The 15,276-nt window shown below is 46.8% G+C and overlaps 1 protein-coding gene across 2 annotated transcripts in view; it reads right to left on the bottom strand.

Annotated features, from left to right (window-relative positions):
• The window catches only part of KSR2 (kinase suppressor of ras 2), a 724,223-nt gene extending 713,892 nt beyond the window's left edge, over window positions 1–10,331 (bottom strand). For both annotated transcript variants that reach the window (XM_075324106.1, XM_075324115.1), the window contains exon 1: window positions 10,139–10,331. In XM_075324106.1, coding sequence (XP_075180221.1) covers window positions 10,139–10,315 — 177 coding nt within the window. In that variant the 5' untranslated portion in view covers window positions 10,316–10,331. The remainder of the gene's footprint in view (window positions 1–10,138) is intronic.
• Window positions 10,332–15,276: the final 4,945 nt, after the last annotated feature.

Raw genomic sequence — 15,276 nt, forward strand, 5'->3', positions numbered from 1 at the left:
CAGAAATTTCTGCAGCGATTTGAACAGCACACGTGCACTTCAAATCGCTGCAGAAAGAGTCCATAATGAAAAAAAAAAGCCAATTTCATGCGCTCTGAGTGCAGCCCCTCCCATAGACAGAGCGGGGGCTGCATGCAGAGCGCAGGAAAGAAGAGACATGTTACTTCTTAGAACGCGCGCTTCGAGCAGCAGCCGAAGCGCTGCGCTCTAATACGCCACGTGCGCACGGCTCCTGCATAATCTTCATAGATTATGCTGGGGACGCAGGATGCATGCAGTTACGCTGTGGTGCAGATCACAGCGTAACTGCATGCAAATACGCAACGTGCGCACATAGCCTACATGAATATGGAGTACTATCTGGCAACAGGTTTACTAGCCATCTAACCTACTGTTGATAAAAAAGTGATTTTGACAAAACTACAGTAAGCAGCCCAGTAAGTGACACATCACTAGAATCAAGGTCTCTGTCTCTACATTATGCTGCTCTCAGATTAAATGTCAAAAACCTGGTGACAGATTCCCTTGAATTTAATCCCAGTTTTCTGTCTACATATATCCTATGGTGACCTATGCAACTCTGTGTGTTAAAAAAAAACAACAAACGATCTGTATGTACTGTTTAGCTGCAGCTACACTGAAAGATAATAGTAAATATGCGTGCTTAAAGGGGTGGTTCACCCTTTTTCATTACTGGCCACATCAATATTATGTTGAGAAACAAGGTTTCTCTCAAATACCTTGTGTTGCCAATAGTGCCTCTGAGCGGCGCTATTGCAGACCGCTCATCTCCATAACCTGACCCCCGGGCTCCGTGACCTCTGATGTCCAGTGAAGTCACATCAACATCCTGTTGACCTGACATCACCGCGGCCGGCTCCAGTCTCCGCGAGTCACTGGGCTGTGAGTGGTGTTTCACCGCTCATCACAGCCCAGCATTGCTCCTGCGTGCAGCACTCTGTTGTGAAGGAGGAGGGAGCAGGGAGATGCTGCGCTGTGACACTGGGCTGTGCTGAGCGGTGAAATGCCGCCCACAGCCAGTCACTCAGGGAGACTGGGTCCTGCCTCACTTGAGGTGACATCACCGGATCCCAGAGGTCACGGAGCCCGGGGGTCACACGAAAGGGGTGAGTGGAGCACAATAGCGCCGATCACAGGCACTATTGGCAACATAAGGTATTTGAGAGAAATATTGTTTCTCAACATAATATCGATGTGGCCACTAATGAATATGAGTGAACCAACCCTTTAAGAAAGCTCATTCAGGATAATCTTACAGTGTAAACAAGCGCAAAAGGTTAGCTTTCTTGGCAGCATCTCACACTGTGTAAACAGGACTCGCACTGCTGAGCACTATGCCAGCCTATTCACATTGAATGATCTGTCACAGATCGCTCAGGGTGCATGGTTTGCCACTGTCTACCTGTTTAAACAGGTTGGTAAACAACAGCTGATTGGTAAAAGTTTAGTGCCGTAAATCGTTTAATGCCGCCGGTCAGTCCATGGAAATGGACCCCTGTTGTCATACAATCTTGTCTACTTAAGTAGTTAAAATTGCAAAGTCCTAGTAAAATCAAAGTACTTCTCAAGATTGGAAGGATTTTAATCATATTCGTTACTTCTCATTGCCTACTTTAACGGCCCGTTTCCTAAGGCAAGAAGATCAGTGCTTACAAGCTCTTTGGTATGGAGCTTGCAACAGCTCCTCTGAAGAAAACGGGATTGCTGAATGGGAGAGAGCGTAAAGTTCGGTCTAACAGCTCCAGCACCCCGCCGGCCGAACCTGTCAATCATTACGAATGTCATCGCCCCACCCCCTGCAAGAAGGTAACAAGGAGGTAGGGCAGCGGTGTGCTTCTAAAGATTGATCTTGAGAATAATCCTTCAAGTAAATAATTGCATTCTTCACAATATTACTATTCTGGAGCATTTTTCTTAGAAATCTACAACAGACCATTTCTTACCATTTCTTATTATTCTTACTAGAAATTGTGTGGAAATACACAGTTTGATACTATCCAATCTCTGCTGCCATTGACATACCGGTACTGTATACTGTTTTGCCTTTGACAAATGGAATAGTAACACCCAGTTTACATTTCTAAGAGAATTAGAGAATTAACAAAGGAATGGTACAACACAAGAAAAATGCTCCAAAATTCCTTTTCTATGCAGAATAAACTTTTTTATTAAATAAAAAATTCCAGGAGGGATAATAAGTAAACTTTTAAGTAAATTTGCATTGGTGATAGGTGCTCCTTATTACCTAATAACAAAAGTGACCAGTATTATTTGTAATGCCCCCCCATCCCCAATCCTTGAGAGAGCCTGATTTTCCAGCCCGATCCTCCAGGTTGTGAGGTTCATGCAGTCAGAACGGGATACCACGACCCTCTGCGACCCTTCTCACACTGAGAGAGTTTTGCGCTACCACAGTGCCATTGTATACTTTACTAAGCTATGAATGGTGACCTCTCTAATGATGGTCCGAAAACAACCTAGTCCTTGTGGTGGAAGCCATGGAGGATTGTGGTATCTCGCTCTGTATACCAAGATCCCACAATTTCAAGCTTAGGAACCAATGTTTGCTAGAAAGTCGAGCCCTTTTGGGGGGCATTAAGGTTACTTCTGGACACTTTTGATAGTAGGTGATAATTAGTGATGAGCGAATAGTAAGATATTTAGGTTTGGATTATTCATACCGAATACCTAGTACTATTCCAGTATTGGTCACGAATAACAAACCTAATGCAAGTCAATGGGGAACCCGAGCATTTTTCTTAAAGATTTCCCACAAAAATGCTTGGGTTCTTCATTGACTAGCATTAGGTTTGTTATGTGTGACGAATACTGGAATAGTACTAGCAGTGGTGGACATGGACAAAAGAGGGCCCTTATGCAAGAACAGTATATGGGCCCTTTGTAGCCCAAAAACCCATCAAAATGCACAATTCCATCTACTTTGGAGGTTGAAATGGGCCCCCTTCTTTTTTGGTCCCCTGTGCAGCTGCACACACTGCACCAATGATATGTCCGCCCCTGAGTACTAGGTATTCGGTACAAATAATCTGAACCCAAATATCTTACTATTTGCCCATTAGACAAATCCCCTTTCAGGGCCCACACATTCTTATATTAAATAATAGGTACAGCCCCAGATTGATGATAGGTGCTCTAAAGGGTTTGTATTAAGGCTGCTTTACACACAGCGACATCGATGTCGCTGGTGAAAGCACCCGCCCCATCGGTTGTGCATCACGGGCAAATCGCTGGCCGTGGCGCACAATATCGTTAGTCCCCATCACACATACCTGCCTAGCGACGTCGGTGTGGCCGGCAAACCGCCTCCTTTCTAAGGGGGCGGTTCGTGCGGCGTCACAGCAATGTCACACGGCAGCCGTCCAATAGAAGCGGAGGGGCGGAGAGCAGCCGAAAGAAAGACACGCCCACCTTGTTGCCGGAGGACGCAGGTACGGTGTTGTTCCTCGTTCCTGCGGTGTCACACAAAGCGATGTGTGCTGCCTCAGGAACGACGAACAACCTGCGTCCTGCAACAGCAACGATATTTGGGATTAGATTGACGATCAACAATTAGGTGAGTAATTTTGATCGTTAGCGGTCATTCGTATGTTTCACACGCAACGACGTCGCTAACGAGGCTGGATGTGCATCACGAATTCCGTGATCCCAACGACATCTCGTTAGCGATGTCGTTGCGAGTAAAGCTCCCTTAAGACTACCATATTGATGAGTTATCTGTGGGATAGGGAATTAGGGGTACTTTGCACACTACGACATCGCAAGCCGATGCTTGCGATGCCGAGCGCGATAGTCCCCGCCCCCGTCGCAGCAGCGATATCTTGTGATTGCTGCCGTAGCGAACATTATCGCTGCGGCAGCTTCACACGCACTTACCTGCCCTGCGACGTCACACGGCAGGCGGCCAATAGAAGCGGAGGGGCGGAGACGAGCGGGACGTAAACATCCCGCCCACCTCCGTCCTTCCGCATAGCCGGCGTAAGCCGCAGTAGGAGATGTTCCTTGCTCCTGCGGCTTCTCACACAGCGATGTGTGCTGCCACAGGAACGAGGAACAACATCGTACTGTCGCTGCAGCTACATTATAGAAATGTTGGACCCTACACCGATGATACGATTACGACGCTTTTGCGCTCGTTAATCATATCATAAAGGATTTACACACTACGATATCGACAGCGACGCCGGATGTGCGTCACTTTCGATTTGACCCCACCGACATCGCACCTGCAATATCGTCGTGTGTAAAGTACCCCTTAGTATCAAACCGTTGGAGTCCAACCCTCAGCATGCCACTGATATGCAATGTATGGAGCATGGCTCCGGACTTGGTTAAGTTGCCGCTGCTGAGTACTCTATCTTCCATTCAATCCTCCGGGTAGGTCTTCAATATCTTACTCCTAAACCAACCCTTTAACAATGGGTATCTAGGGCATGCTCCGACCAAACGTTCAGCAGCACTCTAGACAATGTAATACCAAGCATTTCCTGCCCACTATAGATTATGCTGTTTCCTAGCTCATAGTTCTTTAATATGAAGCTTAAAAAAGGTAAATGACTAAGTAAAGCACCGCTTGGCATGGAACAAAGTAACTAAAAGGGCAACTCAATCGATACTGATAGGGAATGTAGATTATGAGCCCCAATGGGGACAGTGATAATCACATCTATAGAGTGCTATGGAATTAATAGCGCTATGTAAGTGAGTAAAATACATAATGCTGGGAATTGAGTACTTAATAATACCCCCGTGTTTCATGCTGTCTAGACCAAAATCTCTGTCTCATATCACTCTCTCAAAGTCTTTGGGACTCATTTAACAAAATAGTCTAAAAGGAAAACTTTCCTAGTTGCCCATAGCAACCAATCAGAGCTCAGCTTTAATTTCCTAAACAAGTCTAGTTCAATGAAAGCTGCTCTGTAATTGGTTGCTATGGGAAACATGGACAGTTATTCTTCTAGACACTTTCAATAAATCTCCCCTTTTGTTTATAGAGCGAAGAAAACTAAGTTATTGAAAATGTTTCACAAACTTAAAAACAGAAAAGGCTTTCATATCTTGTTATAGGTTAGTGGGATGAACATTACATGTGATTACATCTTGTAATTTCTATCAGTAAAAGATTCTTCTAATGACTGAGGCAGCAATGACCTCCATGTCTACATCCATCATACTGGTGATGGCGCACACATATACCGATCCTGTACAGATGCAGGCCCACAAATCAGTTCTGGGTGACCAAAGACATTTTACTGGAAAGGGTTAGGGGTACTTTGCACGCTGCGACATAGCAGCCGCCCCCGCCCCCTGTCGCAGATGCGATATCTTGTGATAGCTGCCGTAGCGAACATTATCGCTACGGCAACTTTACACGCACTTACCTGCCCTGCGACGTCGCTCTGGCGGGCGACCCTCCTCCTTCCTAATGGGCGGGTCGGGCGGCGTCACAGCGACGTCACACAGCAGGCAGGCAATAGAAGCGGAGGGGCGGAGATGAGCGGGACGTAAACATCCCACCCACCTCCTTCCTTCCTCATTGCAGGTGGGACGCAGGTAAGGAGATGTTCCTCGCTCCTGCGGCTTCATACACAGTGATGTGTGCTGCCGCAGGAACGAGGAACAACATCGCACCTGTCGCTGCAGCGAAATTATGGAAATGACCGACACTACACAGATCACCGATTTACGACGCTTTTGCGATCGTTTATCGGTGCATCTAGGCTTTACACGTTGCGACGTCGTTACCGGCACCGGATGTGCGTCACTTTTGATTTGACCCAGGCGATATCGCAGTAGCGATGTCGCAATGTGCAAAGTACCCTGTAGTACATGCAATCAGTCAGGTGGACGGTTTTCTGATGAGGTTTTGGGCTGAAGCTTCCACAGTGATCAGCCCCCCTTCTGTCTGAAATCGGCTGATTTTCTACAATTAGCTAGGCTTCTCCCCTACAGGATTATATGGCGGCCTCCAACGTGAATGGATGTTCATGCTCAAATTTGCCAAAAGGGCAGTTAGAGTATGTGCACCAAAAAATGCCCCATTTGGTAGAAAAACGCACCAAAAAACGCATGCATTTTTTGCTGCTTTTTGGTGTGGTGCCATTTTTGGTGTGTTTTTGTGCCATGCTTTTTTTTTTAAAATCAATGGCTGGAACTAGGGTTACAAATTGCAAGAAAATAATGCACCAAGAATTGACACGCTGCTTCTTTTTTCTGTACACAAAACTGCAATGAAAAAAAGCAATGTGCGCACAGAATTGTCATAGACTTTGCATGGATAAGCATAGACATACAGAATTGGGCAACAAACTGCACCAAAAAACATTGCAAAAATGCATCAATAAACGTGGTGTGCGTACAAGGCCTTACCCCTAAAAAGAGCCCAATCTAAGTAATCCATATTCCGCAAAAGGACAAATGGACATGGGTCATCATCATGAGACAATAGCATAACCTTATTACGTAACAAAAAAAATAGAAGGAACTTTGATTTAGTTTTTATACAAACCAACAATCCATAATGGAACGTTATATCAGTCCAATCAGTGGACAGGAGGGTCCTCTAGTTTGTCCTAGCGCATCCAGACCAGGGGGCACTCACTGCGAGTGGAAGAAAAGTGATTCCGACAGCTAAATAGGAAAGGGTTCTTTACAGTTAGAGCAGTCAGATTGTGGAATGCCCTACCACAAGAGGTAGTAATGGCAGATACTATAACAGCTTTTAAAAAAGGGCTGGATGATTTCCTCAGTACACGACATTGCCGGTTATAAGGCTGGGGCCCCACTTTGCGTTCACCTACTTGCAGTTCTAAACGCACGTTTTAGGCTTAATTGATTTGACCAAAGTTGCCTTTTTCTGAACTTTACCGCTGAAAACGCATGCGTATTTACCGCGTTTTTGATGCGTTTTCAGCGCTTTTTACATGCGTTTTCACCTGCGTTTTGACAGATGCGTTTTGAACATCAAGACACTGCCTAATAAAGTTTAAACAGTCAAAAAGAATGAAAAAAGAAAAAAATTGTTAAAATCTATTTTAATAGGAAAAATAATGAAAATAGATAGAATTCATAAAATTATAGCGGTAATATACAGCGGAAAAATAGCAATAAATGCTTATTTTTCCTAAATTTAATTGTCGGCTTTTGTGTGTGTGTAAAGGGACATATCAAATCATTATTTTGATGTCCAAAAAGCATGCGTTTTGGTAGTCAAAAACGCATGTTTTCTGCACTGAAAAAGCAGGTAAAATGCAGGAATTTGAAGGAATCTCGGTTTTTGCCATTTCTCATTGACTGCAATGTTAGCAAAACGCTGCAGAAATGGCAAAAACAATTGACATGTTGCTTCTTTGAACGCATGGTTTTAGCCACAAAATATGCAAATTAAACGCAGCATTTCAAAACGCAAAGTGCGGTCAAGAAATCATCATTTTCCATTGACTATCAAGGAAAAACAAAACGTATGCCTTTTGGCATGAAAACGCTGCAGCTCAAAACGCTGCAGAAACGCAGGTAAAAACACAAAGTGCGTTCTCAGCCTAAATGACTTAGTGATCAAAAGTAGAACTGGTGGGGGAAGGTTGAACTAGATGGACCTAGGTCTTTTTTCAACCTAAGTAACTGTGTAACTATGTAACCACAAGATCCCGGAGGTCCAGCAGTTTATGACAGATCACAGTAATAGATCAAGTCTGTTCAGTCCCTGAATAAATTCTGCCATCAACATTTTAGTACCCAAAACACAATAAACTTCCATGCACAAAACTTTACATCTGTAACAAGTGTCCATGTTTTGTTTTGTTTTTTTCTGGACGTGAAATTATAAAACATGACTGAGAGCAAAATCCCATTTGGGATAAAAGATATCCAACAATTTAATTGCAATTTTTCTTATGTAAAGCAGAGCTTATCATCATATGCTACAATGTATGGGCCAGGGGCGACATATTATTGGTGCGGCCTGTGCAGCAGCAGAGGGGCCCAAGAGGTCAGGGGCCACACATACCTCCAAAGCAGGGGGGATTGTGCATTATGATGAGCTCTTGGACTGCATAGGGCCCATATACTATTGTGCTTTATGATGAGCTCTTGGACTGCATAGGGCCCATATACTATTGTGCTTTATGATGAGCTCTTGGACTGCATAGGGCCCATATACTATTGTGCATTATGATGAGCTCTTGGACTGCATAGGGCCCATATACTATTGTGCGATGAAGGAAAGAACATTTTATTGGGCAGGAGAGGAAAAGAGGGAAGGGAGTGTGAAAGGGTAAGAAACAATGGAGATCTTTTATAATAATTCAAGTATATATACATAAAGAAGATAAAATGCAGAATAAAAAAGTCAAATTCCAGGTATAAAAGTCTCAATTTTCAAGGATTGTGAAGTTTAAAAATCAGACATTCCTTTTCTCGCTATCCTTTCCCTTAGGTATGATGGTTTACTCACTTGATACGTTAATGTCTACATATATTGCTATGTATTGAGTATCCTGTATTAAGTTACTGTTTGTTTTGCATTGTTTGTATGAAAATTCTTTAATAAAAATTATTTCAATCATATACTATTGTGCATTATGATGAGCTCTTGGACTGCATAGGGCCCATATACTATTGTGCATTATGATGAGGTCTTGGACTGCATAGGGCCCATATACTATTGTGCATTATGATGAGCTATTGGACTGCATAGGGCCCATATACTATTGTGCATTATGATGAGGTCTTGGACTGCATAGGGCCCATATACTATTGTGCATTATGATGAGCTATTGGACTGCATAGGGCCCTTATACTATTGTGCATTATGATGAGCTATTGGACTGCATAGGGCCCATATACTATTGTGAATTATGATGAGCTATTGGGCTGCATAGGGCCCATATACTATTGTGCATTATGATGAGCTATTGGACTGCATAGGGCCCATATACTATTGTGCATTATGATGAGCTATTGGGCTGCATAGGGCCCATATACTGATCTTGCACAGGGGCCCAACAGCTCAGGGGCCACACATACCTCTAAATCAGGGGGGATTGTGCATTATGATGAGCTCTTGGGCTGCATAGGGCCCATATACTATGGTGCATTATGATGAGCTCTTTGGCTGCATAGGGCCCATATACTGATCTTGCACAGGGGCCCGACAGGTTGGGGGCCACACATACCTCCGAAGCAGGTGGGATTGTGCATTATGAGGAGCTCTTGGGCTGCATAGGGCCCATATACTGATCTTGCACAGGGCCCTCTTCTATCTGTGTCCGCCAGTGCATGGGGCAAATAATAAGAACATAAAAAATAACTACTTTTAAATATAAAGTAATACAATTAACATATACATTATGCATTAGGCCTCGAGCAATGAAAGATGCCATACCAAAGCAGAAACCATGCTGTACAACCAGGTGTAAGGCAACACAGGTAATCCAGTGACATATAGAGTATATATACCCTTACAGTAAGAATTTATATACCATGCACCTCCATAAGGCCACCATTATGTCATTTACTGTACACTGTATTTAACCATTTGATTGACAGGTATTTTTTGCCACAATCATAAATAACAAAATAAATATTAAATTTAGACTGAACTCGAGGCCTCCTGGACAGGGGTCCCCTAAAAAGTAACAACTGTATCCACAAATTCTGCTTATGTATCAAAACAAATAAATAACATGGCAGTGAAATAAAAGGCCTAGATGGGCCAAGTGTGGTGCCCAGAGCAGCCCATGCTGCAGTGCCCTGGTGAGATAGTGTGATCGCAGGCACTGCACACTGCAGAACACCAGCCTTATGGCAGATAAGTGGAATAATTCATGTGTAAGGTGTGGGTTGGGGAAGATGAAGGAGGCTGGGGGAGCCGAGCACAGTCTGTTACACAGGAGCACCTTTGCGACCACCTGCAGAATGCGCAGGCTCACTCCATCTCACTGCAGCTGCTTAATTTATGGCACTGCACACCAAGCTGGCGATATAAACAAACCACTGGCAGCATGAAAGCTAGGGGGATGGGTGCAAATAAAGGAAAGTCTGCTGCCAGCAGCCCCCTGCCCTGCTGCCATTGTCCCCAGCACCCCGTGCCATCTCCTACCTCCAGGGTCCTGATCTCCTTCTGTGTCAGGTCGTTGGAGGTGGCACACTTGGTCCGGAGCCCCTCCAGGTTGGAGATGCTGATGTCTATCATGTTCTGGACCAGCTCGCACTGCTGCAGGGCTTTCTGCAAACTCAGAGGCTGCTCGTCGCTGCTGGGCACATTTTCTTCATCCATTTCTCTCCCCTTTGCTCTGCGATCACCCTCTTCTTCCCTCCCTCCCTCCCCCCCGAAATAATCTTAATAAAGAGAGAAGTGAGCCTTGTATTCTTCCTGCTCTGTAACCTTCTCCCACTGGTGCACCCCACCCTCCCGTGCTGCCTCCCACTACCCCCGGCTCTGCTCAGCACAGGTGCACGGAGGGGGCAGCATCTGCCTCCATTAGGGTGGCTGCTCCTCGGTGCCCCCAGCCCGGAGATGCTGGATCTCAGGAGCACCAGGAGCGGTGCTGATGCTGCCGGCAGGCAAGAAAGGGAGCCAGAAATCTGGAATGCGTGGTGCACAGCTCAGTGTGCGGGGCTCCGGGCAGCCAGGGATCCGAAGACGAGGGGTCTGAGCAGCAGCATCTAGCCGGCTTATTACTGGGAGCCTTTTATTACGGGCACACTACTCTGGGTGGCATGTGCGGGCCCTCAGGGTGACTGCTGCATGAAGCTGCTGCTGCTGCATCCCCTCCTGCCTCCCTCTGCACCGACATCTTGCCTGTCAATCAAGTGCCTTGGACGCGGATGGGAGGAGGGGCGGAGCCGAGAGGAGCATGCACGCGCACCTGACAGGAGCAGCCTCTGCTGTAGGTGAGCGCCATCATCCAGGGTGCAGAACAGCGGCCCGGGCTCCTGAAATACACACTACCCCTACAGCCAGTGACCAGAGAGAATAGAGCTGCTGCAGAACAGCTGTACCCGGGATCCTGCTATATACACTACCCCTACAGACAGTGACCAGAGAGAATAGAGCTGCTGCAGAACAGCTGTACCCGGGCTCCTGCTATATACACTAACCCTACAGACAGTGACCAGAGAGAATAGAGCTGCTGCAGAACAGCTGTACCCGGGCTCCTGCTATATACACTAACCCTACAGACAGTGACCAGAGAGAATAGAGCTGCTGCAGAACAGCTGTACCCGGGATCCTGCTATATACACTACCCCTACAGCCAGTGACCAGAGAGAATAGAGCTGCTGCAGAACAGCTGTACCCGGGATCCTGCTATATACACCACCCCTACAGACAGTGAGCAGAGAGAATAGAGCTGCTGCAGAACAGCTGTACCCGGGTCCTGCTATATATACTACCCCTACAGCCAGTGACCAGAGAGAATAGAGCTGCTGCAGAACAGCTGTACCCGGGTCCTGCTATATACACTAACCCTACAGCCAGTGACCAGAGAGAATAGAGCTGCTGCAGAACAGCGGCCCGGGCTCCTGAAATACACACTACCCCTACAGACAGTGACCAGAGAGAATAGAGCTGCTGCAGAACAGCTGTACCCGGGATCCTGCTATATACACTACCCCTACAGCCAGTGACCAGAGAGAATAGAGCTGCTGCAGAACAGCTGTACCCGGGCTCCTGCTATATACACTACCCCTACAGACAGTGAGCAGAGAGAATAGAGCTGCTGCAGAACAGCTGTACCCGGGCTCCTGCTATATATACTACCCCTACAGCCAGTGACCAGAGAGAATAGAGCTGCTGCAGAACAGCTGTACCCGGGCTCCTGCTATATATACTACCCCTACAGACAGTGAGCAGAGAGAATAGAGCTGCTGCAGAACAGCTGTACCCGGGCTCCTGCTATATACACTACCCCTACAGCCAGTGACCAGAGAGAATAGAGCTGCTGCAGAACAGCTGTACCCGGGCTCCTGCTATATACACTACCCCTACAGACAGTGAGCAGAAAGAATAGAGCTGCTGCAGAACAGCTGTACCCGGGCTCCTGCTATATACACTACCCCTACAGCCAGTGACCAGAGAGAATAGAGCTGCTGCAGAACAGCTGTACCCGGGTCCTGCTATATACACTACCCCTACAGACAGTGAGCAGAGAGAATAGAGCTGCTGCAGAACAGCTGTACCCGGGATCCTGCTATATACACTACCCCTACAGACAGTGAGCAGAAAGAATAGAGCTGCTACAGAACAGCTGTACCCGGGTCCTGCTATATACACTACCCCTACAGCCAGTGACCAGAGAGAATAGAGCTGCTGCAGAACAGCGGCCCGGGCTCCTGAAATACACACTACCCCTACAGCCAGTGAGGAGAGAGAATAGAGCTGCTGCAGAACAGCTGTACCCGGGATCCTGCTATATATACTACCCCTACAGACAGTGAGCAGAGAGAATAGAGCTGCTGCAGAACAGCTGTACCCGGGATCCTGCTATATATACTACCCCTACAGCCAGTGACCAGAGAGAATAGAGCTGCTGCAGAACAGCTGTACCCGGGATCCTGCTATATACACTACCCCTACAGACAGTGAGCAGAAAGAATAGAGCTGCTGCAGAACAGCTGTACCCGGGATCCTGCTATATACACTACCCCTACAGCCAGTGAGCTTAGAGAATATGCAGTCTATGGGAAAACATTAGGGAGAGCTGCTGCAGAACAGCTGTACCCGGGATCCTGCTATATACACTACCCCTACAGACAGTGAGCAGAAAGAATAGAGCTGCTGCAGAACAGCTGTACCCGGGCTCCTGCTATATACACTACCCCTACAGACAGTGAGCAGAGAGAATAGAGCTGCTGCAGAACAGCTGTACCCGGGCTCCTGCTATATACACTACCCCTACAGACAGTGAGTAGAGAGAATAGAGGTGCTGCAGAACAGCTGTACCCGGGCTCCTGCTATATACACTACCCCTACAGACAGTGAGCAGAAAGAATAGAGCTGCTGCAGAACAGCTGTACCCGGGCTCCTGCTATATACACTACCCCTACAGACAGTGAGCAGAGAGAATAGAGGTGGTGCAGAACAGCTGTACCCGGGCTCCTGCTATATACACTACCCCTACAGACAGTGAGCAGAAAGAATAGAGCTGCTGCAGAACAGCTGTACCCGGGCTCCTGCTATATATACGACCCCTACAGACAGTGAGCAGAGAGAATAGAGCTACTGCAGAACAGCTGTACCCGGGCTCCTGCTATATACACTACCCCTACAGACAGTGAGCAGAGAGAATAGAGGTGCTGCAGAACAGCTGTACCCGGGCTCCTGCTATATACACTACCCCTACAGACAGTGAGCAGAAAGAATAGAGCTGCTGCAGAACAGGTGTACTCAGGGCTCCTGCTATATACACTACCCCTACAGACAGTGAGCAGAGAGAATATGCAGTCTATTGGGAAAACATTAGGGAGAGCTGCTGCAGAACAGCTGTACTCAGGGCTCCTGCTATATAAACTACCCCTACAGACAGTGAGCAGAGAGAATATGCAGTCTATGGGAAAAGATTAGAAAGGGCTGCTGCAGAACAGCTGTACTCAGGGCTCCTGCTATACACACTACCCCTACAGCCAGTGAGCAGAAAGAGTAGAGCTGCTGCAGAACAGCTGTACCCGGGATCCTGCTATATACACTACCCCTACAGCCAGTGAGCATAGAGAATATGCAGTCTATGGGAAAACATTAGGGAGAGCTGCTGCAGAACAGCTGTACTCAGGGCTCCTGCTATATACACTACCCCTACAGCCAGTGAGCAGAGAGAATATGCAGTCTATTGGAAAACATTAGGAAGAGCTGCTGCAGAATGGCTGTACTCAGGGCTCCTGCTATATATACTACCCCTACAGTGAACAGAGAGAATATGCAGTCTATGGGAAAAGGTTAGGGAGAGCTGCTGCAGAACAGCTGTACCCGGGATCCTGCTATATATACTACCCATACAGACAGTGAGCAGAGAGAATATGCAGCCTATGGGAAAACATTAGGAAGAGCTGCTGCAGAACGCCTGTACCTAGTGCTCCTGCTATATACACTACCCCTACAGACAGTGAGCAGAGAGAATAGAGCTGCTGCAGAACAGCTGTACCCGGGATCCTGCTATATACACTACCCCTACAGACAGTGAGCAGAGAGAATATGCAGTCTATGGGAAAAGGTTAGGGAGAGCTGCTGCAGAACAGCTGTACCCGGGATCCTGCTATATATACTACCCATACAGACAGTGAGCAGAGAGAATATGCAGCCTATGGGAAAAGGTTAGGGAGAGCTGCTGCAGAACAGCTGTACCCGGGATCCTGCTATATATACTACCCATACAGACAGTGAGCAGAGAGAATATGCAGCCTATGGGAAAACATTAGGAAGAGCTGCTGCAGAACGCCTGTACCTAGTGCTCCTGCTATATACACTACCCCTACAGACAGTGAGCAGAGAGAATATGCAGCCTATGGGAAAAGGTTAGGGAGAGCTGCTGCAGAACAGCTGTACTCAGGGCTCCTGCTATATACACTACCCCTACAGACAGTGAGCAGAGAGAATATGCAGCCTATGGGAAAACATTAGGAAGAGCTGCTGCAGAACGCCTGTACCTAGGGCTCCTGCTATATATACTACCCCTACAGACAGTGAGCAGAGAGAATATGCAGTCTATGAGAAAACATTAGGGAGAGCTGCTGCAGAACAGTTGTACCCAGGCTCCAGCCACATATACTAACCCTACAGACAGTGAGCAGAGAGACTATGCAGTCTGTGGGAAAACATTAGGGAGCGCTGCTGCAGAACAGCTGTATTCAGGGTTCCTACTATGTACACTACCCCTACAGACAGTGAGCAAAGGAGCAAACAGAATATGCAGTCTATAGGAAAAGATTATGAAAAGTTGCTGCAGAACAGCGCCAACCCAGGCTCCTGTTATATACACTACCCCTACAGACAGAGAGCAGAGAGAATATGCAGTCTATGGGAAAACATTAGGGAGAGCTGCTGCAGAACAGCAGCACCCGGGGATACTGCCATATACACTACCCCTACAGACAGTGAGCAGAGAGAATACGCAGTCTATGAGAACACATTAGGAAGAGCTGCTGGAGAACAGCTGTACCTGGACTCTTGCTATATACGCTACCCCTACAGACAGTGAACAGAGAGAATATGCAGTCTATGGGAAAACATTAGAGAGAGCTGCT

The sequence above is a fragment of the Anomaloglossus baeobatrachus genome, chromosome 1 (assembly GCF_048569485.1).
Source record: "Anomaloglossus baeobatrachus isolate aAnoBae1 chromosome 1, aAnoBae1.hap1, whole genome shotgun sequence".
NCBI classification, from domain to species: Eukaryota; Metazoa; Chordata; class Amphibia; order Anura; family Aromobatidae; genus Anomaloglossus; species Anomaloglossus baeobatrachus.